At 47.9% G+C, this 27,693-nt stretch overlaps 1 protein-coding gene across 9 annotated transcripts in view; it reads right to left on the reverse strand.

Annotated features, from left to right (window-relative positions):
• Positions 1–27,693, reverse strand: part of BRD4 (bromodomain containing 4) — a 92,603-nt gene that overhangs the window by 32,856 nt on the left and 32,054 nt on the right. For 7 of the 9 annotated variants that reach the window (XM_081814419.1, XM_081814426.1, XM_081814427.1 and 4 more), the window contains exon 2: positions 3,624–3,942. In XM_081814419.1, the coding sequence (XP_081670545.1) occupies positions 3,624–3,908 (285 nt within the window). In that variant the 5' untranslated portion in view covers positions 3,909–3,942. Of the gene's footprint in view, positions 1–1,845; positions 1,911–3,623; positions 3,943–27,693 lie in introns of those variants that run through there. The other 2 variants (XM_081814450.1, XM_081814454.1) reach the window with 1 other exon arrangement.

Below are 27,693 nucleotides of genomic sequence, written 5' to 3' on the forward strand. Positions count from 1 at the left end.
TGTTAAAATCCTTTAATTTTTAATAAATAATGGGGAAAACATACAGCCTTCTTAAAAGCACTTATCTAATAAAACAACCCATGACAAGTTCTACTTTTCCTCTACCATTTGAAATGTTACCGGCCCATAAAATGCAAAATCCTATGGAGCCAGCATTAAAGCCTACCTGGAACAACTGGACTCCTTGCTTCTGGGCACACTGAAGAACCAAGTTCATCGCACTTCCATTTCTTTTACTAGCACACAGTCTTTCTAAGGATCCATTAGTAGTACCTGGATATAGTTGAACAACTAACCAGGTTTATGAGGAATCTGGACAACCTGTACAATCCTCAGTTTAAAATAAAAAATCCAAAGACCCCACTTCTCAAAGCTTCAGATCTTACTCCACAAGTGCCAAACAGAAGGAGCCAAACGGCAGGTGTAGATGTCCTAAAGCCCTTCAAATCAGACTCTACTACTTGTCAGCTTTTCTGTAAATCTAAACCTATCCTAAAACTTCCATGGTCATAATGGAAAGCATGCGTGCGCACAAACATAAAAATAAACGTTTATTTTTAAGAACAACCACGGGAGGTGTCTTGGGGCAGAACAGGCAACACACCAGGTTTCTGGGTAGAAGGATCAAACAGAGCCAAGGCAGGGGGACCTGTGTCATCTAGCCCACTCCAAGGTCCACAATCTCAGACGCTCCCATAATTGGGCATTAGTGGGGTATCAGAACCAAGTCCAAGTAGGAACTGATGGCAGAAAGACAGGCCTATCCTTTAGCAAGTGCCAAGGTCCTGCCTGGAAATGGTGGACAGTACTGAAAAGGTGAGCACAGGGTGTGAGGTTTTAGGTTGCTCTGACACCCTCGAGAAAGGAACAACAAACAACAAGCTTACACATAACGAGTGGCAGAGATCACGTCTCTGACCGGCCGAGGGCTGCACATGCATGCCTGGATACCCTGGCCAGGAGGCCACGAGGACAGACTGCACCAGACTTTCTATGCTATACTATGCTATGGCTCTGACCGCCTTTCCCGAGAGAACCACCAAGGCCAAATATATGGGCCTCAGTGGAAACATATTTTATTCTATGGCCGACAATGGCATCAAGTGCTTGAATTGCCCGTGTCCTGTCAAGTGGCTCAAGGGCAAACAGGACAGTGGTTGAGGGCAAAGCATGTTGACAAGGGGGCAGTGGGCTTAGGGGCATAACAATCCAACTATACACTTTTACTGAACAAAAAGAGGCTGGCATTCTAGTGAAAAGTCCAGCAGGGATCAGAGGCCAAAACGCAGGTCAAGATTCCTGGAAGGTGTCAGAAAAGAGAAAAAGAAGGATCCCTTCTTTTGGTGGTTGTATTAACCTTTCCCCAAGGAGGGGGAGGGGTCCCCGGAAAACCGGGCTTTAAGAATGACATGGCTCCCAGCTGACCGGCCCTGCCCTGCTTCTCTGGGCCAACCCCTTGCTCTCCCACCTCCCTAAAGATACCAGATCAGTGGCACCTTCCAATGGCCTCTTCTTCCTAGTCAGAGCTGCTGAGGGCAACGTCCAACAGTTAGAGAGACCGGGATTCACCCTGTGATCCCTGGGAGCCTGGCCTCCACTCCACAGTGAATGACCTCCAACTCCCCAACCACTGGGCCTTACAGACCACCCATCCCATGTCTGTCCCACTGGCTGGGATGCTGCCTCCTTGGGGTCTCAGGTCCCCCAGTGCCCCCCTTTTCCTCTGTCTTCACCCTCTCAGCCCTCTGTGTCTTCCTGTGACAAACCAACCCCTCCTCCACTCTGGCCCTGCCGCGCTTTCCCTTCAAAGCCAAATTTCTTGAAATGATGGCTTCGCATCCTCACCTTCTCATTCACACCGTCGGGTTTCTACTTCTGCGTCACATCTTCCTAAGGTCACCAATGCCCTCCTAAAGGCCAACAGGAGGGTCAGGTCGGAATCCTCATCTCTTTGACCTCCCTGTAGCCTCTGATATGGGAACGGGGGGGGGGGGGGCTGCTCTCTGTTGGTGCTTCCCCTGACTCTTCTGTAGGCCTCCCACCGCCCTCTGGTGCTGTCAAAGCCTCAGCTCCCCTGGATTCCGCCCCCTCCAGCTCCTTCTGTCCCCATTCTTTGCATCTGCTGTGGGAAGGTCACCCTCACCTGTGGACCCTGCATGGCTTGGCCCATCCCAGGCCACTAGCCCAGCCCAAGGTTATGCTGTAGCAACCTCTCCCAAGAACCTCCCCCCACAGTGACAGGTTGTCTGCCTCTACTCCTTCTTGTGGTCAACAGCAAGAGTAGCCTCTGAAGCCCAGATATGGTAAGGACGCTCTTTTACCTCCAACCCCTTTCTTGACCAATTCATGATCTAGACCTGCAGTGTCTCCTGACTTGCTCTTCCCAAATGCATATGACACCTATTCAGCAGACAGAGATAACTGGACAGCTGCCATAGACACAGCGGCTTTCCAGACAGGAGGGTCACACTACTGTATCCATCTTTCTCGAAACTGGATGCCTGGCAGAAGCTGAGGTTCCTACACTGGTGCAGTTCTAACACTCACAGACCCCTGCCTGGGTCTATGGCAATAATCACCTAATTCCTCATCTGGGGATGTGTGGGACTTAGTAATAAACAGGAGGGGTTACTTTTTTTTTTTTTAAGATTTGTTTATTTATTTGAGAGCGAGCGAGAGCGCGTGTTTGCACAAGCAGGGGGAGCAGCAGGCAGAGGGAGAAGCAGGCTCCCCACTGAGCAGGGAGCCTGATGTGGGGCTCAATCTCAGGACCCTGGGATCATGACCTGAGCCGAGGGCAGCCGCTTAACCGACTGAGCCACCCAGGCCCCCCAGCAGGGGTTAACTTAAAGACAATCAGTCCTTGATGTTTTGAAGAAAAGAAAAAAAAGCATTATTCTGTTTCTTCCCTGAGATACAAACTGGTTTCCAGAACCATCTGCTAGGGATGTGGGCAAAAGGAAAACTCTCTAGGGGAAGAGAAGAGCAGGGGTACAAAAGAACAAGAGCAAGTGCACTGTGGCTCTGACACAGGTCGCTGAGGGCACCACTGCACCCACACCTCCACTCTCCAACCAGGCCCCCTGCATGTGCTTGCTCCCTGGGAGTATTCCACTACCTTTTCCCGCCCTGTGCTCTGGGTGATGACGATGATGATGATGATGCCGGTACCAGAGAAGATATTGCAGCAAACCAGTCCCCCCTCCACAGTGTGACCAACCACGTCCACTTATCCTGGGCTGGCCCACCATGTCTGAGAAGTAGGAGGCCTGGACCACTGATTGCTCCCACTTCAGCTCCCCTATGGAACCAGAAGGAAAGCTGCAAACACTCCTTCACCCCTATTTCAACCTCTCTACACAGTATCTCCTGGATCCTAACATCTAAGAGCCAGTTACTGTGTTGAGTCAGCACGTTCTCTTCCCCTTTCCTATTTCCAACCATCAGGACAAGTAAAACCACTCACTCAAGGGCCTCATGAGTATTGGGATTTCAGAGCTGGGCCCCAAAGGTATCTCTGCCCCTGCCACCCTCCGGCCCCGACCTTGAGCCCACCGTCATCAGTACCAACATGGAAAGAGACCTGGAGGACTGCAGCCCTGGGCCCTGCCCAAGTTACTCACAGGGAGGTTTAGCTTGACGGCATCCACAGGCTGCTGGAAAGGCCACGCAAACTGGTGTTTCCATAGTGTCTTGAGCACCACTTTGAGCAGATATTGCAGTTGGTTCGTCTGCCTCTTGGGCTTGTTGGGGTTGGAGGTCTCTGGGGGCGGGGGGTTGGTGCTGGCTGCGTTGGCTTGCTGGGGTTGGGCCTGGGCCTGCGTTGTAGACATTTGGGTAGTTTCTAGTCCATCCCCCATTACTGGCAGATTTCTCAATCTCGTCCCAGGGCCGCTCTCCGCAGACATGCTACTGATCCCATCACATTCTTCACTGGGCACTCTACATGGGAAGAGAAAAGCCATCATGAGAAACCAGGCAGCAGATGGGTACCACTCAGAGAAACACGGGGCTGTGGGCTCCAAGGGCCGAGCTCCTCTGGTGCAAAGTGGTCAGGCTGACCAGAGAGCCACTCCATGCACTGACTAAAAGGGCCCTAGTGTCTGCTCTCCTCAAAGATGTATCCTACAGCAGGGAAGAGGGATCAAGCACCAACGGTGAGGGGCATGAGGGACACAGGGCTCAGAGAGAAGAGCTGACCAGGAGCAGGCAAGGGCTGTGGACATGACTGAATCCACGCAGAAAGGGGCAGAATAGGCAACAAACCAGATTTTCATGACATCTGAGAGTTTTTAAGGGACACTGCCTGTGTGGGAGAGAGGATTTGCAAGCCCCCAAATATGTACTTTACATTAAAATTCTTTGCACCTGTGGCTCATGAAACATCGAGCCAAGTCAGTAATTGTGTTTGGTGATTGGGGACAGGAAGGGAGAGTGGCCCACGTAGTCCACTGCTGAGTGCTCAGGGTAAAGCCTCACACTCACTGAGAACACTTCCCGTGGTAACTGAAAATAATGTATGTTTGCTGATTCAAGAAATCCTACAGAGTAACTGCTAATAACCTAAAAATGAATCCATACTCAACCTACCACCTTATTAACCTTTTCAAAGTTTTCAAAGCTTATTAAGAGATAAAAAGGGCACCTCTTGTGACCTGCACAGGGGGTGCGAGACCCCCAGCTCAATGCCTGTATGAGCACCCCCTCCTGCGCACTACCCTCACCTGAATGACCCCTGCTTTGGGCCATGCCAACAACACAAATCCTGCCACGAGCATCCTTGCAATAGCAACTCTGTGCACCTGGTCCAGTTATTCTAACAAAACCACAGATCCCGGGGACATGTTGTTACTGCCAAACTGCCCTCCAGAAACACACTAACCCACCCCTTACTTGCAATGCCGAGAGTTCCCACACTCTATTAATGAGAAGAAACATCTGTTCAAACGTGTACTATTTGGCATTCTTTCTGTGTACCGTGTTTCTGACACTTTTCTACTGGCAAGAAAAAGGAAGGATCACCTTTAAAGCCAGTCCCCACAATAAGAAAGACTTTGTAATCTAGGAGCTGCCCGCATCTAATGAGCATCTCCAGTAAGTGGGGGTAAAAAAAACCTCTCTCGCTGAGGAAGTCAGGCAAGGGCTGAGGAAAAAAGGGCAGATTTTACAACCACACTCTGGTAGGTGGAGGGGATGAAAAAGGACAGGACAAGTTATCTGGCTCTGTCACAGCTTTCTTTCTGGAACACACCACATACTAGGCACTCTGGCTGCTAAAGAATTCCTTTATAATTCAATCCAAGTGTAATTTTAAACCAAAGTCCCCACAAAGTTTTTTGTAAATGCAGTTCTGGCAAGTTACCAAATTTGAAAAGCACCAGGGGGAAACCTTGCTGTATAAATGCAACTCAGTGCTGAGTCTGTCCAAGGGGGCTGTGGAGAGCTGGAACTCCTGGCTTGAGGCTGACCACCCCCACACATACGTCCTAGTTGCAGCATGAGCCCAAGAACTGACAAAACTGACCTGGTCAAGGAGACAGCATTCCTTCCAGGGTACTCTGGCTGACTGCAGGCCTAGCTGTCAACTGGCTAGTGACCACGTGGAGAGGACACTGCTACAAGGAGAAGGCTGCTGCAGAGAGGAGACACAGGTGGGAACAGCCCAAAGCCATCACAGAGTCTTACAGACTGTTCCATATTTGCTTTAAAAGGGGAAGACTGTTCTTTATCCTTTTTCACCGACCAAGTAGGAGATCTATGAGTGCCTTCTACCTTTTCACAGATGGGATGACAATCACTCAAAACCCAAAACTGAGTAATTCACTAATCATTTAGCACACAGGAGGCACGACACTGTGGAGAGAAACACTAGTGCTCCTATCCAAGGCACAGGAGGGCGGGTATGTTACAGCAGTGCAACTTAGAGGAGTCTAGATGTGGCCTTTAGCATCCAATGCTAAACTTAAGTATTTAATGAGGCCCAACTGTGTCCAAGACACCAGGTGAGTATTTATAGTCTGTGCCCTCTCAGGGTCCTCCTGAGACTCGAGAAGGGGAGGGAAGCTCCTATGGCAACCTCTAAGATGGGTGTGCTCTACTGGGAGAACACCAGCCCAGGAAGAACACTTAGAGGAAGGGAGAGTAGGGGGGCTTTGCAGGTGTGAAGCCATTTCTGGTACCTCTCGCATGGTGCTGAAGATGGGGAAGGAGCACCAAGAGCTGAAACCAGTCATTTGGCATCAGAGCCTAAGGGGGGACTGGAGGTGGGGAACTGGGCAGCAGCCTGCAGAGCACCTCACAAGACAAGAGCAGTGCTCCAGGAGTTCAGGACCACAGAGGGGCATTTCCCCAAATCAACTTCATTTGAAGATGGGAACAGTGAGAATATCGTGCACTACAACAGTTTCCAAAAGCAGATGTAACTGGAGAGGCCTGCTCCAGGCTTTGGTGACATAAGACACTTCCCCTCTCCCCTCAGGGGTACTTCTGGTACAAGTTTGGCCAGAACTAATGGCCATGTGGTCCTGGAAGGAAGTGCCTGGGGCATCAATCAAGGCAGGACAGCAGGGATGGAGGCACTACCGGTGGGAGGGAGGCACATGAGGGTTGCAAGGAACAGCCCAGCTGGGAGCTAAGAAAGGACAGGGTGGGCCCCAGAGGCAAATGCACACCAATGGGAGCAGGAAGGAGGCCACATACAGATCCAGGGAGGGGAAGCACCCAAAGGGTGGGATAAGGTGTAGAACCATCAGAAAGAGCTTGCTCAGAGGAGAGAACAGAGGGAAGAGAGACCAAGGGGCCAGGCTGAATCACACGTCATTGAGTAGGACATGGGGAGAAGAGGAAGCATCCTAGAAGTTGCATTCAGCCATGCATGGAAGCCTTCAAAAAGTGTGCCTTCACTGCTGAGGTGAGCAGCAAGAAAGACAGACAGGGTTTCTCCAAGCTCTGAGCTTTAATCAATAAAGAGTGGGACCTCCATCTCAGAGAAGCAAGGTCTACAGCCACCTGAGAGCGACATGCCAGGGCTCAGGTGGGGCTGTGGGAGGGTTCACAGGGCAGCTTTAGGTGGATGGCATTTAATCACCTGCTGTGTGTTCCCCTGTTCTCATTTCACTCATTCCAGCGTTGACAAGGAAAGTCCCTGTCTGGTGCCAGCGTAAAAGGTTGTACACAGAGATGCACAGTATGATCATCCACGCAGAATTTAACAACGCTGTTCTGTTCCCACGATACTTAATTTTACTGATACCCATGTGTGGCTTTTTAGTTTCCTTTCAAAATAAAGGTACTATAAACAAAGCAGTAAACTGATTAAAAAAAAAAAAAAACACAACCCGAACACCTTCTCTGGAGGGGAGCCAGCCAAGACAGCCTACAGGCTCCAGGTGGAGAAGCCAGTGGGTCAGGAGAGTCTGCAGGAAACGGAGGGGGGGGGAAGGGAAGAGGAGGAGGCTGTGCACAGGACTGTAGAGACTTTGGAGCACTCCCTCAAAAACCCTCCATAGCTAAGTGGATGGGAGTAATTATTTATTGGGCAACTACAAAAACTGGAGTGGGGCCAATGAGGGAGGAGGGGGAGACAGAGGGAAGAATGACATGGACAATGTGCCGGCTGGCCAGGATCCTTTGGCGCGGCGGCCATGCACCAGGCACAGAGAGATACAGGACATGCTGAGTGCTTGGATTACAAGTACCAACAGGGAGGCAGAATCACATAGAAGGAAACACGTCAGTGGGGTTTTTAAGGAGTCCTGGAGTCAGCTAGGAGAGGGTCTCCACGCAGCAGGGCCAAAATGTCCAAAGGAATAAAAGGGAACAAGTGTAAATGTGGCCCCATCATGAAAGGAGGCCAGATGCACTGAAGTGAGCCCGGGAGGGAGGGTGGCATTAAGTGAGGATAAAGAATGATGTGCAGTTTGGTTTCCCACTACTCAATTTCTCCTAGAAAGCAACTTGAGAATTACACAGCCAAGCACATGCCAGGTAAGCTGCAGCAGGCCAAGGGACAGGGGCAGCCCCATCCTGGACAGCGGGGGAGCCCTGTCAGCCACAAGGACACAGAATGCCAGGGGGCCAAGTGCATCCACTGGGAGGAAGCAGTCCCATACGTTTTCCATTAAGCAATGACATTCTGGAAATCTCCAAGCAATGTGTCCCGGAGGCAAGATGAAGTCAAGGTAACAGACTTCTGGAACTTCTGGGCTGGGCTAGCCTTTTTTTTTCTTTCCAAATGGACTCTCAGTGAGGCTAAGGGATAGAAGGCTCTGGACATAACCACTTTTGTTCACCTTCAAGCCAGGCCCAGATGGGCCCTTGAGCCAAGAAAGCTGCATTTTTCATTCACCAGATGAACAAAGCTTTTTCTACAGAAAGCCTGACCCTAAACTTCGCCTCATCTTTCAGGGGCGCCTCGGTGGCTCAGTCATTAAGTGTCTGCCTTCGGCTCAGGTCATGATCTCAGGATCCTGGGATTGAGCCCCGCATTGGGCTCCCTGCTCGGCAGGAAGCCTGCTTCTCCCTCTCCCGCTCCCCCTGCTTGTGTTCCCTCTATCACTGTGTCTCTCTTTGTCAAATAAATAAATAAAATCTTTAAAACAAACAAAAAAACCCCCTACCTTCACCACAAAAACCAAAACACCCTTCCCTAGACAGCCCTCTCACATTTGATACACAGTAACATTTAAATCCTCAAAACGGGCATCTGAGTGGCTCAGTCATTAAGCGTCTGCCTTCGGCTCAGGTCATAATCCCAGGGTCCTGGGATCGAGCCCCACAATGGGCTCCCCGCTGGGCGGGAAGCCTGCTTCTCCCTCTCTCACTCCCCCCTGCTTGTGTTCCCTCTCTCGCTGTGTCTCTCTCTGTCAAATAAATAAAATAAAATCTTAAAAAAAAAAAAATAAATCCTCAAAACAACTCTGGGATTGCTTCTGGTCTTACCCCATTTTAAAGATGAAGAAACTGAGGCACAGAAAAATAACTTAACCAGGAAGTAGAAAGATCAGGCCTAAACAGCCACAGTGGCCCAGAGTCTAACACAACTCCTGGGACGTTTCAGTTGGACTTGGAACCAAGAAGTCCCCAGTTAGGAGATGAACATGCAACCCCAGAAGGGTCCAGTGCAAATGGTCAGGACAGGCAGGCCCATCTCAAGTAACATGAAAAACTAAGCACGTAAGACCCACACACTTTTATCGATCGAGGTCAATTTCATAAGGAAAGAAACTGCTAGAGTGCAAATGGAAGGCATGATACAATTTAACAGATCAGATGGACCTGGGAGACACAAGCACCTGAAAGTTTCTTTGAGGAGGCTGTGAGGACAACCAATGACAGGTGACATCCATGGCCCCGATGTGAGGTATCACCATGAGGTGCCCGGGATGTCCTGTTCTGTACTCACTCAAGCTCCTCAAGAGTAATACCTTGAGAGGCCATGCCCAGACAACCTGCACCTTGCAGCTCAGCCCTCAAAGAACTGCAGGCAAGTAAAATCCTTATGAAACTTCCAGAAGACACTCACCTGCATGGCAGCAAAGAACACGAGGGAAACCAACAAGACTCTCTAATCTGTTGTGGGCCAAGAAAAAGAGGCACTGGCAAGCAGCTCTATGTGAGAGAGAGGGTGACTTCTCTGACACACAGATCCAACTAGGTTGCCACCTTAAATTCTTCTCACAGCGGTCATCCCCACGCTGCACTGCACTGCACTGCCCCCAGACCATAGCATCAACACTCTCAACACAGCGGCCACAGTGGGCCCCCTTCCCTGTGACCTTCAGGCCTTTCATTTGCTGCACCTGGTGCTTCCCTGATCGTCTACAGTGGCTTTGCCGGTTGGCCCCACATGCACGCGCACACGCAAGCCCAAGGGCAGGGCCATCTTTATGTCATTCTTGTCCTCCTAATACAAAGCAAGTGCGGGGCGCCTGGGTGGCTCAGTCGTTAAGCGTCTGCCTTCAGCTCAGGTCATGATCCCAGGGTCCTGGGATCGAGCCCCGCATCGGGCTCCCTGATCCGCAGGAAGCCTGCTTCTCCCTCTCACACTCTCCTTGCTTGTGTTCCCTCTCTCGCTGCCTCTCTCTCTGTCAAATAAATAAATAAAATCTTTAAAAAAAAAAAAAAAATACAAAGCAAGTGCTCAGTGAAAGATTCAGGTACAGAAGACACCTTACACTGACCACATACGAACATCACCCTGGGGATTCTATTAATAGTAGATCAATCTTGAAGCTTTGGAAAAGGAAAGTAGCTTGCACTCTCACAAAGAAAAAACGTGGTGACTGCCAGACTCTCACTTGCTCAGCCAATGCATCCCGTGTCAACTACGTGCCAGGCCCAGGACTCTGCGGTCAACATGACATTCTTCCAGTGATTAAGCAATACTTGGGCAAGTACCGTAAGGAAAAGGGCTGGGCTGCTCTGGCCAAGGACAGGGAGGGTGTGCGCTCCTGTGGTGGCTGAGGCAGAGAGCGACAGAAAGGGACCAGGCTTGTAAAAGAAGGCAGGACCAATGCAATAACAAAGACACAGGTCTGGAGGCAGGGGAGATACCAAAGCATTTGAGGAGCTTGGGGGGGGCCCCAAAAAGCACAGGGGGTCATGTGACCATACTCACATGACCTTTTGTCCTTCATGTGTCCTTGACTCAGAGTAGAGAATATAGTGGGAGGAGCAAAGGCGGGGTTGTGTTTGGATGGGGCATGAGGGACAGATTCCAGGGTCATTCAAAATACGTAGATAAAATAGAAGAATCCCATTCCTGCCTGATGTTTCATTTTCAACTACACTTACACCAGTGCAGTTTACAGATGCAAAAGACAGAGAACCCAAGAGGGGATGCACAGGGACAGGGTAAATCAATGGCTCAGCACCAAGGCTAAATGGGGGAGAGACAAACTGAAAGCTCAGAAACTCATAAACCTACCTGCGCATGTTAAGAATGGAGGATTCCTATGATACGGTAGACATCATCTTCAAGCAAAGTTTTAAGTCTAAAAGATACTAAAATGGTTTGTCTGTTTTCATACTGACCTGTGACCAAGAGGCAGGAGCCACCATTCACTGTGTTGAGTTAGTTGAAGGACAAGGGACAGGAAGAGAATTCCACCTATTGTTTCCAACCCAAAGGCTGCATGATTCAACTGGGTGTCCTATTCCTGGATCTATTCCCAACAGATATCCTACAACAATTTCCCAATTTAAGGAAAAAGAAAAAGATGAAGAGAGATTAGACGGTTAGTGCCCTGGTCCCCAGATTGAGTGCCAAGGGTGTCATGGTACCTCAGAGGGGTACTATAGAATTATAGGTCCAAGGCAATCGATAATTTCAACAGATTGCATTATATGCCTTCTGACAATGTTACATCTCGCAAAGCTTGGCATTCGGCAAATGCCGTAACGAAAAGCAAATACCACAGGGGCGCCTGGGTGATGCAGTCGGTTAAGCGTCAGACTCTTGATTTAGGCTCAGGTTGTGATCTCAGGGTTGTGGGATCAAGCCCCACGTTGGGCTCTGCACACAGCCCAGAGTCTGCTTAAGACTCTCTCTGCCCCTCCCCACCGCTCTTTCTCTAAAAGGAAATAAAATCTTTTTTAAAAAGCAAATACCACATAAAACCCAATATGGAACAGCAGGTATCGGACCTGACTCTAAGGTACTCTAAGTACCTAGGTACTTAGGTACTTAGTATCTAAGGTACTCTAAGGTACTACCATTAGGGAGTACTTGGGATTATGAAAGGGTGTAATATTTTCCCTTTCAATTTATGTGTTTTATGTCTTCAAAACAGCTGTACAGTTGTTGGGACATTAGTACTTCTTCACAATTGTTTGTATCTAAACTACCTGTTAGGTATTTCCTTTGGCCTGGGAACATCATGAAAAATAGAGATGCTGAGAATGCTATGAACCAGAAAGTCTGGGAACCTCTGAGTCAATGAACATAAAAATGCAAATTCTTTTCCTAAGTAGACCCCTGATTAAACATTCCTGCTTTCAGAGCTACTGTCTGCTAAAATCCCAACTCCTCTAAAAGATCTGAGAAAATTTTAAGGACAGACAGTATTTGGCAAACAACACAACTATAACGTTTTTCAAATTAACAGAAAGCAAGTTTTGTTTCCTGGAGATTAGGAGGCAAGACAGAGAGAAACAGACATGGGTAGGCTTGGATCTGGGACTTTGAGGACAACCAAGAGAAGAGAAAGGCCATAAAGAAGTGCCCGGAAAAAAGCTGATTTCTGGATATCTGGCCCTAGTTCTGACCATCGCAAGAGGCTGAGTAAACCTAGTGGGTTGTGGCCAAACAGACTGTGTACTTGTAGCTCCAACTGAAGTCCTGGACGGGCCCCCACCTCCACTTTGTCATGTTCACCCTCATGTGACACAACAGCAAGACACCAGGGAAAACAGGATCAGTGCAGGTTAACTGAAGGCCTTATGAATTCTCCAATGAAATACTGTGACCAACTCTGCACAAGCCATCACCACACTCACCTGCGCCAGGGCCTAGGCAAGCTCGTCAGTACGTACCTGCCACATCCTGGGCCAGTGCTCTCTTGGGCACTTGAGCCATACCTGCTTAGCTAATTCTCACAGCAACCCTACAAGGCAACTGGCAATATCATCTTCATCCCTGTGGTAACACAGGAGAGTGGATGGTGGCCTGGTCAGTCAGCTGGAGGTCACCAGGGCTGCATGTATCTCAAGTACTCTGCTCCACAGCTGCCTCTGCTCACTAAGCACAGAGGCAGAGGCCCAGTCAACTAGCACTGCTGGGCCTGGTAGGACTGGTTTGCCCAAGGGCACCCTACTTCCACATTCTAGCATGTATTAATCAGCAGGCCTGCCCTACCCTCTCTGCAGAAGCAGCTGAATGCCATGTGACCCTCAAGCTGGGTCTCAAGTCAGATTTCCAGAAGTGGTGTTTCCAAAGAATTTCACCCCCAGAAACAAATCAGAGCCAAGATAACTCTCACAGCACCTGGCCATCTGTTTGTCTGTTTATAGTGTCTCGGCCCACATCCTAGGCGAAATCTGAAACATACTTCCCTGCTGATGCCATGGGGACAGATTTGTGGGGAACGGAGTCCAAGTTGTTATTTATGTTTCCCACACAGTAAGCGCCACAAAGAGCTGTGCCTTGAACCTGTTTCATGCCAAGCAAAATGCTAGCCAATGCCAGCTGACCCTGGCCCCTCATGAAATTACAAGTTCACAGTTACACACAACCTTCAAAGGAAGGCACCTCCCCACCACTGCAAGGTTCTCCTATAGAGAATCACTTGGCGGAAGTGCAAGATTCTACCCAGAGATAAAAAGAAGGGTTTGGAGGATCCTGACTTTGGTAAAAATTGGGCAATTTCTCAGTACCAATTTGCAGCAAATCTTATCCTGTCCTAGGAACCTCTTTCTTGAAATGGTTACGCTAGTTATGGAACACTAATATCAGAAGGTCCATTCCCTCCTGGTCCCAGAGCAGAAGCTATTACCATTCATGGCCACAGCCCATTTCACTGTGCATCTGTGTCAGTGGGGAAGCACAAACAGGATTACTTTTCCATCTGACCAGCTCAGGCAGCTGGTGAGAACAGCACTCGTGTCATCAGCCAGACCTCACGGTCTGGAGCCTGGCCAGTGGCTGTGCGCTGAGGCAGCTCTCAGAAGACTTAATCCTCCTTCGAGCGGCTTGTAAGAGCCCTGACTCCCGCCCCTCAGACCTGCCAAGCAGGGGCCCATTACCTCAGACTCGGCCCTGCAGCCTGCCTCAAGCCAGGGGACCCAAGGTGGAGATGAGCCACCTTCCTGCTAGGGGAGTATAGACACACTCAAATTCTCTGTTTCCTGGGTGGGGTGGGGGGCACCAGGCCCACACGGACCTCGAAGCCAGGAGGACCGGGAGCCAGGCCCAGCAGATCACAACACTGCCAATCAGAATTCCTGTCCTTTTGCTTTAGAAACCAATCAGCAGGCCCATTAAATTAGGGGTACTGAGAATTCTGCACCATCTTTTCCTACAAAAGCTGCCAGAAGCTGGAGGGATGACCAACTCAGGCACAGTAAAAAGTTCCATTGTTACATACGGTTTACATCATGGTGCTGATGGTTAGAAGAGGGTGGATGGACTTGTGAATTTGAAATGTTCCTGTGGGGGTGCCTGGGCGGCTCAGTTAGGCATCCATCTCTTGGTTTCGGCTCAGATCATGACCTCAGGGTCGTGAGATCAAGCCCCACACTGGGCTCTGCACTGAGCATGAAGCCTGCTTAAGATTCTCTCTCCCTCTCCCTGTGCACCTAGCCCCCCCAATCAATCAAATCTTTTTTAAAAAATAAAACGTTCCTGTGAGGGGCGCCTGGGTGGCTCAGTAGGTTAAGCATCTGCCTTGGGCCCGGGGCATGATCCCAGGGTCCTGGGATCCAGCCCCGCATCTGGCTCCTTGCTTCTCCCTCTCCCTCTGCGTGCCGCTCCCCCTGCTTGAGCTCTCGCTCTGTCAAATAAATGAATGAAATCTTAAAAAAAAAAAAAAAAAAAAGTTCCTGTGATGGGCATGCAGTAAAAACAAAACTCTGATGTAGACAAGATCAAAACTGCTAGGCTAAAACATATTCCAGCAGGGGCAGGCTGATTTTTCCTATAAAGGGCCAGAGAGCAAGTACAGTCAGCTGTACAAGACATACAATCTATTGCAATATTCCATTCCACTGCTGCTGTACTGTGAAAGCAGCCTACTGACAATCCTTGACAAATGAGTGTGGCAGTGTGCCAATAAAACTCAGACTGACCCACAGGCTATAGTTTTGTTCCAAAGATTTCTAGGTTTTAAGTCAAGGGAAGGGAAACACATGTGGCAAAATGTTATGTTAGAGGGGCACCTGGGTGGCTCAGTTCATTAAGCATCTGCCTTTGGCTCATGTCATGATCCCAGGGTCCTGGGATGGAGCCCCCCATCGGGCTCCCTGCTCCACGGGGAGCCTGTTTCTCCTTCTCCCTCTGCCTGCTGCTCCCCTTGCTTGTTTTCTCTGTCTGTCGAATAAAGATCTTAAAAAAAAAAAAAAAAAAAGCTATTACTCCACAACTTCTCTACCTGACTTCACTTTTACACCTTTCGTCCCCCCAGTTATTTGCTTTTCCGAAAGAGCTGATGTGCCTGCCGTATGTGGCACTGAGGTTAACCTACACTGTAATATGGAATACAAAAGGATTGTTAGTTCACGTAGAAAAGTCCTGCTTTGAGAGATGAACTCTGAGATGGCCACAAAGCCATGCAGACTGCAAAGCTGAAGTAGAGTGTGAGGCTGGGTACTTCTTCCTTCGCTTAGATGAGGGTTTTCCAGTAGGAAGGACACACAGACACTGGGAAAACAGAAGAATCTGCAAGGCACCAACAGTGGGAGTCAATGTTCACTTCTCACAGGCCAGTGAAACTACTGAAGTGAGGTTTGAAAAGTCCAAGAGTGAGAAACTAGGATTAGTCCCAACTAAGCTGATAATACACAGTCTTGGGCTGCCCTGGTGTAGACCAGAAAGCTTCTGAGGATGACATCACACGGTATACTCTGGAACCCTCTCATTTCCAACAAAAGGACAAAAATCAAGTTCATGATTCTCATGAACAAAACTTAAAACTATTAAAAAAAAAAAAAAAAAGACAATTAACTATGGTGTTTCCAGCACATCAAACGCCAGGGAAACAGGGTAGTGTTGACCTCCAAGCAAGTGACCAATGTCAAGCTCTTTGGGAAAAGAAGGAGGTGAGTGAAGTGCAGGTGGTGAACAACCTGCACAGCCAGCGGCTAGCACCACACAGGGGAGAGGTGGTCCACTGCCTGTGGCTGAAATGTTCCAGAACATGCCAGCTCAGCACACAGTTAGGTCTGCCGTATGTAAGTGGAAAACATTCAACACATTAACAGACCCATGAGCAGGAAAGGCAACATTCCAATCAACCTTCCTACAATTTCATATCCTAGGAAGCAGAGGTAAGAGGGTGGGGTGGGATAGATTTTCCAAGAGCACATCCTGCCTCTAACCTTCTCTTCAAATCAGTAGCATGGTGGCTGAGAGCAAGACTCAGGTGTCCCTGGGACCCACCTATGCTCACTGGGACAAATGGGGATCAGGAACAGGGCCAGCAAAAGTGTTTCCAGAGATGCCATGACCACTGAGAGCCCTCACGGAGAGGAAAGGCCAAACCAGGCCTTCAATGGCCAAGAGGACACACAGAAACATAAGACGTTCCGGGAGCCAGAAACTGAATCTCTGAAGGACAAGGGCACATGCAGACTCTGGGTTTAGAGCTGCAGGAGCTTAGTTACGTTGATGAAGAGCTGATGCCTAGTGAGTAACCTTTACCTCAGCAGTATTACCCTCTGACACTCACTGTGAAGCTGAATTTTAAAAAAATAACAATAATCTGGGGCGCCTGGGTGGCTCAGTCGTTAAGCGTCTGCCTTTGGCTCAGGTCATGATCCCAGGTTCCTGGGATCGAGCCCCGCATCGGGCTCCCTGCTCGGCGGGAAGTCTGCTTCTCCCTCTCCCACTCCCCCTGCTTGTGTTCCCTCTCTCGCTGTGTCTCTCTGTCAAATAATAAATAAAATCTTAAAAAAAAAAAAAAACAATAATCTGTGAAAAAGATTACATCTGTCCGTATCAGGCACTCTCAGGAAATGACTCTAAGGAAGATGACTTCTCTTCTCACCATGCCTCAGTTTTCATTAGGTACAGAACCCAAATAATATGGGTGAAGGTGGGAAAGAACATCACTTTCCCCAAAGGAATGAGAACACAGAAAGTGACAAAGTTAACATCAGAACTGGAAAGACCCCAAGTCCCCAGTTGCCAAAGCAGGAACTGAAGACTGACCCAAGGCCTAAAGACTGAAATCAGTCATGAGAGCTGACAGCATCAAAACTAGAGATACTACCTGAAGAGTATATAACAAAGGCTGGTCCTCTGAGAGTCAAGCAGCACCAGGGAAACAGGCCAAGGCTCCACACAGCCTTGACTTCCTGTCAGGCACCTCTTCTATCAGGTAAAGTATAAGTTTACCACTCCTTTGTCTGTTGGGAGGCCTCAGCCCTCAAGCAAACATTCAGTGTCTACTCCTGCCCTGACAACCTAACTGTGTTAGTTTGAGATGGATTTATAAAATCTTTTTTTTTTTTTTTAAGATTTTATTTATTTATTTGACAGAAAGCGACACAGCGAGAGAGGGAATACAAGCAGGGGGAGTGGGAGAGGGAGAAGCAGGCCTCCTACCGAGCAGGGAGCCCGATGCGGGGCCCGATCCCAGGACTCTGGGATCATGACCCGAGCCAAAGGCAGACGCCCAACGACTGAGCCACCCAGGTGCCCCAGTTTGAGATGGATTTAAATAAACCAACCTCCTCTCGACCTCAGTAACTTTCAGAGTGCAAAGGAGCTGAGCAGGGACAAAACTCACATCATTTCAGAAGAGAACAGCTAAAGAAGCAAAAGAACTTGAAGGGATCTGTTGTTTTGTGAGAATTAGTGCTCTTATTGCCATTAATTCCACCTAACTTCCCCTGAAGTAAATGACCCAGAGAGGTTAAGTGCCCCAACTCGGACACTGACAGGAGGGGGGATGCAGATACCACAGAGAAAAGGGACACATGACACAATGCATATCTGATCTCCTTGCAGGACCCACCTGCCGTCCCCCTCCTCCTGTCTCCAGCCCGCCGCTCACCCCCGGGCAGCATGGGCCTTGACGGCAGACAGTGATCCCTGCCCCAGGAGAGCCTCGGCTGCAGCCAAGCCAGCATCTCAGACTCAGATTCTGTCGCACAGAATCCCAGATTCTGGCAGACACAGTCAGCTTGTCCTTAGTGTCCACTTAGGAATAAGAGCCGCTCACCCATCAGGAGCTTTCAACTCACCAAAAACCAGAACACCTGCCCCCTGTACAATCGCTCAATGAACTTGCAACATTCCCCACAACTCCTCACTACCTTTGTATTAAAACTGGAAAATATTGGGCGCCTGGGTGGCTCAGATGGTTAAGCGTCTGCCTTCGGCTCAGGTCATGATCTCAGGGTCCTGGGATCGAGTCCCGCATCGGGTTCCCTGCTCAGTGCAGAGCCTGCTTCTCCCTCTCCCTCTGCCACTCCCTCTGCTTGTGCTCTTCTATCTCTCTGTCAAATAAATAAAATCTTTAAAAAAAAAAAAAAACTGAAAAATATTTAAGGAAGTGGAACTAACATTTGTCACGTATGAAGCTTCAAACTAGGGTCTAGCATACATAATGACTGAATAAACAAAATAAACAATAAATAAAAATGTGCACACATGCATGTTCCTCAGTGAAAATGGCCCCGCACTGGGTTTAGTTAAGTGGTTTTCGAGCTGTGCACAGGGAAAGCTGGAGACCCACATACTGGGCAGCTTATGGCCCAAGCCCCTCCCAGCTCTCCATCCTGGGCCTGTGTCACCTGGGAATAGAGCTGAGCTAAGCTAGTGCCCCCTCTATCCACTTTGGGGTCCCAATGCCCTCCTACACCTCTGCTGAGGACCTGGGGCAAAGAGCTAGACTGAGGAGGAACAGAGGGGTCTTCCCCACGTAGCCAGGAGCACAGATCAGACCTCATGTTCCTCCCACCCCACCCCCACCCCCAGCAAACCCTGCACAGGTGAGAGATGTAGCAGAGCCCCTTCCACTAAGACTAACACTAAGAAGAGGAGCACAGGTGTGCCTAGGGCTCATATACTCACAGGCCTGAGGCCTTGTTAAGACAGAAGGACTGAGCAAGTGGAAGAGACTCCAGTGAGAATTCACCAAAAGCCAAGAGGGCCTAAAATCTTCAGTAGCCCAGAAAGGGAAGTAAGCGGAGGACCTGGAGGAGGGCGGTAGTGGGAGGTGCTGCACAGAGAAAGCAGATATTATATACTTGCACCATATCTACATGTGTCTGACAGAAATATGGCCAACTCAATTCAAAATTTTCTAGTAGCCACATTAATATAAAAATGTGGAAGTTAACCATACATTTCACTGAATGTATAATAGTATTATTTCACTGAACCCAATATAACCCAAGTACCATCTCAACTTATAATCACTAAAAAAAAGCTGGGAGGGGCGCCTGGGTGGTTCATTCTGTTAAGCATCTGCCTTCCTGGGGGTCCTGGGATTGGCTATGCCTGTGTTGGCTCCCTCCTCAGCGGGGAGCTGTCTTCTCCCTCTCCCTCCGCCCTTCCATCCTGCTTGTACCGTCTCTATCACATGCACTCTCAAATAAATAAAATCGTTAAAAAAAAAAAAAAAAGCTGGGACATTTTACATTTCTTTTCCTACTAAATGTCTGAGATCCAAGTGTGTACTCCATGCTTACAGCACACCTCAATGTAGGAACTAAATTTTTTCATAAAGTATTCCCCCCAAATATATACATTTTTAAAGATTTTATTTATCTGACAGTGAGAGATACAGTGAGAGAGGGAACACAAGCAGGGGGAGTGGGAGAGGAAGAAGCAGGCTTCCCAAGGAGCAGGGAGCCCAACGCGGGGCTTGATCCCAGGACCCTGGGATCATGACCCGAGCTGAAGGCAGACGCCCAACGACTGAACCACCCAGGCGCCCCCCAAAAATATTTTATCTGCATTTAGATTCCATAAAGTTTACAGCTGAAAAAGTAGATTCACAAACCCAAAGTATTCCAAACATACTTAAAAGTTCTCCAATATTTAAGCAATAGTAAAATTTTAAAATTCAGTTCCTCAGTCACACAAGCCACATTTTGATGCTCAAGAGCCCTAAGACATTAGCGCTATCTTACCACATAAACATCTGGAAGATTCCTCTTCTAGAAAGGAAGCCAGGGATGCATTTCAGGAACTTGGCTCCAGGGCCGCAAGGACCCACATCACTACACATTCAGGGTTGGTTGGACCCTAGTCAGTTCCGGACCTACCAATTTCATCACCCAAATATCCACATGTGCTTCAAATCAACTTGCTTTTGGGGCGCCTGGGTGGTTCAGTCAGTTGAGCGTGTGGCTTCTGATTTCAGCTCAGGTCATGATCTCGGGGTCGTGGGATCAGGCCCTGAGTCCGGCTCCACGCTCAGTGCAGTCTGCTTGTCCCTTTCCCTCTGCTCCTCCCCCCACTCTTTTGCACACGCACATGAGTGTGCTCTCTCTCAAATAAATAAAATCTGGGGCGCCTGGGTGGCTCAATCGGTTAAGTGTCTTGTCTGCCTTTGGCTCAGGTCATGATCTCGGGATCCTGGGATTGAGCCCCATGTTGGGCTCTCTGTTCAGCAGGCGAGTCTGCTTCCCCATCTCCCTCTCCCTCTGTGCTCTACCCAAAATAAATAAATAAAATCTTAAAAAATAATAAATAATACACAATATCTTTTTAAAAGTCAACTTGCTTTTTACAAACTTAAATGTATTTATTTAAAAGAAAACATTAAAAAAAACATTAATAGGGCGCCTGGGTGGCTCAGTCGTTAAGCGTCTGCCTTCAGCTCAGGTCATGATCCCAGGGTCCTGGGATCAAGCCCCACATTGGGTTCCCTGCTCAGCAGGGAGTCTGCTTCTCCCTCTCCCTGCCGCTCTGCCTACTTGTTGCTCTCTTTCTCTGTCAAATAAATAAAATCTTTTTTAAAAAATCTTTTCATTATGGTAAAACAGCCTTTTCATAAAATTTACCATTTTATCCATTTTTAAATGTACAGCTCAGTGGCACTAAGTACATTCACACTGGTGTGCAACCATCACTACCATCCATCTCCAGAACTTTTTTATCTTGGAAAACCAAAACTGTTCCATTAAACACTAACTCTCCATTCCCTTTCACCTGGCACCCACCATTCTACTGTGTCTCCATGAATCAGACTACTCTAAGTACCTCATGTAAGTGGAATCATTCAGTCTGTCCTTTTTCGACTGACTTCTTTCACTTTGCGAAATGTCCTCAAAGCTCATCCATGTTGTGACCTGTGTGGGAATTTCCTTCCTTTTTAAGGTTGAATAAATATTCCTTTGTATGACTAGGCCACATTTGTTTTATCTATTCATCCATCCATGAACAGTTGGGTTGCTTCTACCTTTTTGGCCATTTTCACTGATGCTGCTACGAACATGGACATATAGTCTCTGCTTTCCAAGAAAATGCCCTTATTCTTAAAGGGATGTTTGCCAAAGTACGTGAGGTAAAATCACATCTGCAATTTACTTTCAAAAGATTTACCAAAACAAACAAAAAACATGTGCACTGATAAACATAAGAAATTAAAAGAAAAAAAAAAAGTCACTAACTTAAAAACCAGCACCAGCTGCTATGAAGAGAAAGCCAGTGTAAAAATAAGTACAATGACAATAACATCACTGGAGTGGCTGCTGGCCCGAGTCTGAGCTGCGCTCAATTTGCACCAAGGGAGATTAGCACGTGGTGAGACTTTCTCCTCAGCGTGAGCAGGACTGCAAGAAACTGAAGGGCAAAGTGTGCCCTCCTCCCACGGGGAATGCCAGTCCCTGGTCTAGCTAGTCACCTAACTTAGGCATCCCACAATTTGGGAACATTACGGGCGGGGGGGGGGGTGGTATGTGGAGAGCAAGTTTAACATGGAGGCTATTTATTGTAGGAGCAAAACAAGACCAAAAAAAGAGCAGAGGATGGGGTCAGACTCAGAGACAATTAAAGAGGCTGAATCCCAATTGTCGAGGTCAAGGGAGAATCCAGGATTAACCTCAACTGGCAAACCATCACAAGACAAATTGTCTCTGGTAAAAAGCTGTTTGCCAGGGAATAGGAGCACAGCAGAGTAGCAGCTGAGTAACAGGGCTGAGTGAGACCACTCCGGAAATTTTGTGTCCAGAGAGTACCCAGAAGAATGTCAACTGAAGTCCCCGCTGGGGAGGGAGGGAGAAGGGGGAACTCTGCAGCCTCTTGGATGGGGACACTGCAAGGCAAGTTAGAGACAAGGCGTGGGTCATGTGGTCTCAGGTACCACCGCTGCTCCTGAGATTTTCAATCAGGCTGCAGGCAACTTAACCAGAGGACTGGGAGAAATGTGTTTGTCCTCTGAAAGTTGAATAGTAATATGGAAGGGGAGGAAGTGGAAACCATCCTAGAAAAAACAGATCCTAAAGGAGAGTTTTAGACCAAGGTAAACAAAAAAAAGGGAGAGGCGAGATGTGAAAGTAACGTCCAAAGGTTTTAGAGCCTGGGCAAAACGTGATCCTGGGCCCCCAGGCTCCTCATAACTAGGAGGGGACTGGCATGCAGGATCCAGCCATAAACTTAGCTCCTTCCCAGAAGCTGTTTTGTGAGACACAATGCAGAATTCAGCCTGGACTATTGACACTGCCCTTAGCACCACCGCCCCCCCCAAAAAAACTCAGGTGGCTCCTCTCGCTGGCGTAGAAGCAAAGAGAGACTTTGCATTTCCCTGTTCAGATTTGGCCGCTAAGCAGCTGATGCTACCCAGGACAGTGCCCAGCATCGGGCCAATGTGAGGAAGTCAACACATGAGGGCGGCCTCCAAGCTGGGTGGTGGGTCCTGTCCCCAGCAGATGGAGGAGGGCAGAGCTCTGAGTCCACCCTCAGTGAATGGCATGAATGAGCTCTTTCACTGGCGAGGAGAACACGCAACAGTACCATCTGCTGGGGGGAGAGAAAGGTCAGAGGAACAGGCACCAGAGTCCTCAGCCCTCCACACTCTGGCAAAAACAACTGCCCAGGTCCCTATCATTCAAGGTGGCTGCAACAGACAAGGCCTAAACATGAGAAGCTAAACAGAAGCTACAGTCTCTCTGTCCTCAACAACTAGGGGAAACCAAAGTGCAGAACCACACCAGAATTTCTCCCTTTCTTCTACCTCTGGCTGCCCTTGTTCAGCTCCCCCACATCCCTACCCAGCCCCCCCACCCCCGGCTTCCAGGTTCAGACACAACTGCCTGGAGCCAGTGAGGATTGAGATGCTTCATCCCAAAGGTCTCTAAACCACTCCAGTGGAAACCTTAGGCTTCTTACTGAGTTAAAATCAGAAAATAGGTGGGTATCATTTCCCCAACCCCAAACCACTATCAGGAGAGCTCAATCTGATGAAACCAAGAGCTTGGAAGCAAAGAAAGGTGTGGCTCACGAGCAATGGGAGCTAAGTGTGCTCGCTGGGGCACTGGACCACCCACTCCCAACAGGAGGTCACCCACTACTAGCTCCTTGCCCTCCCAGCAGACAGGAAGGTACAGGGCACTACCTCCCAGGGGGCCACTGGCACCCCAGCAAGGGGCTCAAGTCAGGGAAGAATTCCTGAGGAAGTGATCTTTCTCAGGTCCACAGCAGAGGAGTTCACTTTTTTGTTTTATTTTGTCTCTAGGAGAGATCTGGTTTAAAGGCAGGGGAGACAAGTAAAACAAAACAAAAAACACCTGACCTGCAGGCTCAGGTTGGGGGAGGGTGTCACATACTTGAACACAAGGCATGTGAACAAGGTGCTTTTGAAACCTTGAGAGTAGAGCTCCTTTAACACTTTTTTTTTTTTTTAAGATTTTATTTATTTATTTGACAGAGAGAGAGCACAAGTAGGCAGAGAGGCAGGCAGAGGGAGAGGGAGAAGCAGGCTCTCCGCTGAGCAAGGAGCCGGATGTGGGGCTTGATCCCAGGACCCTGGGATCATGACCTGAGCCGAAGGCAGCCATTTAACCGACTGAACCACCCAGGCGCCCGAGGTCCTTAAGACTTTACTGAGGACCCATTTGGGATTAAAAATAAGCTCCCATCAATCCCCTCCCAACCCTACAAAACCTAATGACATTTAAAACAGAGACTAAGTTGAGTGACATGCAGATTATTACAAGTGTATTCAAATGGAGTTAATGTTAAAAATTTAGTACTGGACCACTTCAATTCTCTTCAAAATGCAGCACTGACTTATAATGGAATTTTCTATGTGCCTTCACTAATCCTGTTACCATGTTAGAGCACAAAAATAGAATTTGTTCCCTTGGAGTTCACCAGTTGCTATAGAAATGGCATCAAAATGCATTATACTTTTGGGTGAAGAAATGCACCATGGGTGCTGAAGAAAAATCCCCATCAAATCCAGTTCAAACTCAAATCCCTTTAATAATAAATGGGTGCAAGTACCTCAAGTATACCTAGACCACCACCCAAACAGATGTGCTGCAGGCCTGGCAGAGAAAGGAATTTCACTCATTCACACAACACAAACATAAACATCAGCCCTAGGGAAGATCCTGGAGGCAAACACAACTGACCTGGCCAGGCTGCCCTCCCACTGAGACGCACCGTAATTCTGCCCCCACCCTAGCACACCCCAGAGGTGATCAAGCTCAAAACGCGCGCACGCACGCACACACACGCCTCCTTCCGGCTGCAGGTCCACAGCTGTCACGTTTCTGATTTGTTCCATTTTCATACTGACCCATATTTATGAAAATGTAAGCTCCACTCCCCCTCAATAGACACAAGGTCCCTCATGGATCAGGTTCACTATCTCTAGATTTGATTTCAACCCAAGGTATGATCTGAGAGGTTTTAAAAAGTGTTCTTTATAAATGAAAAAGAAAAAAAGTCTTACTGCATTACAGAAGTAACAGTCCCACAGCAAGACCTAGATGGAAAGAGGTAGGCGTAAAGGCACTTTGGACCCTGCAAAACCCCAAATCAAGCGGTTCTGGTAAGGGCTCCTTCTGTTAGCTTTGCTCCTGTAATCTGAATATTTTTCCTCCTCTCATAAACAGTACCTACTTGGCCTGCTCTGCTTCTGACTTTTGCTGCCCCCCTTTGCTGATACATGCTAATATGTATCTGTTTATGTGCTAGTATGTATGTTTTGGCACGGGTCTATAAATGGGTCTATAAGGAGATGGGTGTTGAGGTGAACAGGCTGAAAACCAACTCCTGGCTGACCAAGAAACAGGACCCTAGGAATGAGTGGGTATACCCCATCATTTGTTGGTTTAGATAAAAACTGTGGATTTCGGATTCAGCCATTCAACAAACTATGTATCTTGCAACACTGAACGCTCTTGGGGTTCAGCAAAGACACCTGCAGTCACGGGTTCCCATTTCAGCCCACGGGTGGGGGGTTGGGGACAATCAAGAGTGAAAATGACAACTAAAATTATGTGGTATACTACAGAAAAAGAAGAGCAGGGGGCACATGAGATTGGGGCTTTTTAAAAAATTTTAAGTTTTTAAAGGAATCTCTTGGGACTTTCACAAGCGAGGTTCTGTGGTTTCTGATCTCATTTCCTCCGTATTATGCATTAAATGGGATACCAGTCCACCCAGAAAACAACCTTTTAAAAAAAAAAATACTACTTATTTTATTTATTTTTAAAGATTTTATTTATTTATTAGAGAGAGCGCGAGTGACCATGAGCAGAGGGAAGGGCAGAGGAAGGAAAAGGGAGCTGAGCAAGGAGTGGGGACATGGGCCTTGATCCCAGGATCCCAGGACCATGACCTGAGCTGAAGGCAGACACTTAACCGACTGAGCCACCCAGGTGCCCCGAAAACAAACTTTCTCCACGGAAACCTCTTTCATGTGTAAAACACTCTAAAGCTGGTTCCCCAGATATATGTATCTGCTATATACACAGGGGCCTGTAGCTTACTTAAAATTGCAGCTTCCATTCAGTGATACCATCTTTACACTATCATCTTTAAAGACAACGAAAAAGGACAGAATTTATTTACCTTTGATAATTTACATACAAGACAACACAGCTCATTAAGCCAGTTCTGTATCACAACTTTACTTTTAGCCTAGACATTGATTATAACCAGTATAGACACATTTTGTTGCACAGTCAAGTGTCAGTCAGGTGGTCCTTAGATTTTACACCTCAGGCAGGTTACAGTGACAGCAAACCCTAGGTTTACATTGTTACAGTTGGAAAGATGCTAATTCCTTTCACTACACCGGTTATTTTACTGGTAGTTACTAAATGATTCCCTAAATAAATAAATGCCACAATTGTAAGCTGAATGACAGCTCTTCAGCTGACCAAGTCCTGATTTTTCATTTCATAAATATGCTCCATCTTTAACTTAGGAAAGCAGGCCAAAAAAGGGTCCCCTAGTTATTATTTTTTTTTTTTTTTAAGATTTTATTTGTGAGAGAGAGAGCGCAAGCGCACAACCAGGGGGAACGGCAGGCGGAGGGAAAGGGAGAAGCAGGCTTCCCACTGAGCAGGGAGCCTGACTTGGAAGTCATCCTGGGATCATGGCCTGAGCCGAAGGCAGACGCTTAACTGACTGAGCCACCAAGGCGCCCCAAGAGTCTCCCAGTTATGACAACAAGCCACTTAATGACCTGGTCTTCTCTCTATCCCAGAATCCTCAGAGGTTTCACAGTTCCTATGTGTTGAAGGCAAAAGAGCTTCACATCACAACTATCTGGGGAGATGCCTTCACGACCCCCACCCTTCACTGCAGACTCTGGTGACTTCTCTATACCCCAAGGGTCTCTCTCTGCTGCTGGAACCCTGGCCCCAGAAGCCCTTGGCATTATTTGGATTACACAATGGACTATGTGGAAAGCTGTTTGCCTAATAAGGCACCGTGAGCACATGAGAAAACAGATGTTTTCTCAAAAGCCCAGACACCCCAAACTGAAAGCATGCTAAGTCCCAGGTTTCACAATTTCAGGCCCAAGCAGATTCCAGCAAAGGAAGGAGAGGTGCTCTCTTCTCAGCACTGGGAAGGCAGGAGAAGGAGCACCTCCTCTTGATGTTCAGTGCCCTTGGAAAGGCTGGCTCATGTCAGACCACTATGCCCAGTGCACACCCAGGCATCCTTTCAACAGCCATCTACAATTGATGCCAAGAGCTTAAGGGGGCCAATGGAAGCACCACTCAAAACTGACTTTGCAACAGAAAAACCAATGAATAACAAACTCCTCTTTAACTCAAAACAAAATTAGCTGAACTCTGGATACCAATGTAAAAACTGAAGCTAAAAAATAAACCTGATCATGTCTTCTGCCCATTTCTTGACTGGATCATTTGTTCTTTGGGTGTTGAGTTTGGTAAGTTCTTTATAGATTTTGGATACTAGCCCTTTATCTGAAATGTCATTTGCCAGTATCTTTTCCCATTCTGTCCGTTGTCTTTTGGTTTTGTGGACTGTTTCTTTTGCTATGCAAAAGCTTTTTATCTTGAAGTACCACCAATAGTTCATTTTTGCCCTTGCTTCCCTTGCCTTTGGCCATGTTTCTAGGAAGAACTTGCTGTGCGGCTGAGGTCAAAGAAGACATCCAAATGGCCAACGGACACATGAAAAAGTGCTCAACATCACTCAGCATCAGGGAAATCCAAATCAAAACCTCAATGAGATACCACCTCACACCAGTCAGAATGGCTAAAATTAACAAGTCAGGAAACGACAGATGTTGGCGGGGAAGCAGAGAAAGGGGAACCCTCCTACACTGTTGGTGGGAATGCAAACTGGTGCAGCCACTCTGGAAAACAGTATGGAGGTTCCTCAAAAAGTTGAAAATAGAGCTACCATATGACCCAGCAATTACACTACTGGGTATTTACCCAAGATACAAATGTAGTGATCCGAAGGGACACGTGCAAACCGATGTTTATAGCAGCAATGTCCACAATAGCCAAACTATGGAAAGAGCCAAGATGTCCATCGACAGATGAATGAATAAAGAAGATGTGGTATATATATACAATGGAATATTA

This window comes from Leptonychotes weddellii, chromosome 1 (assembly GCF_054177405.1).
Source record: "Leptonychotes weddellii isolate Sample4059 chromosome 1, ASM5417740v2, whole genome shotgun sequence".
Lineage (NCBI taxonomy): Eukaryota > Metazoa > Chordata > Mammalia > Carnivora > Phocidae > Leptonychotes > Leptonychotes weddellii.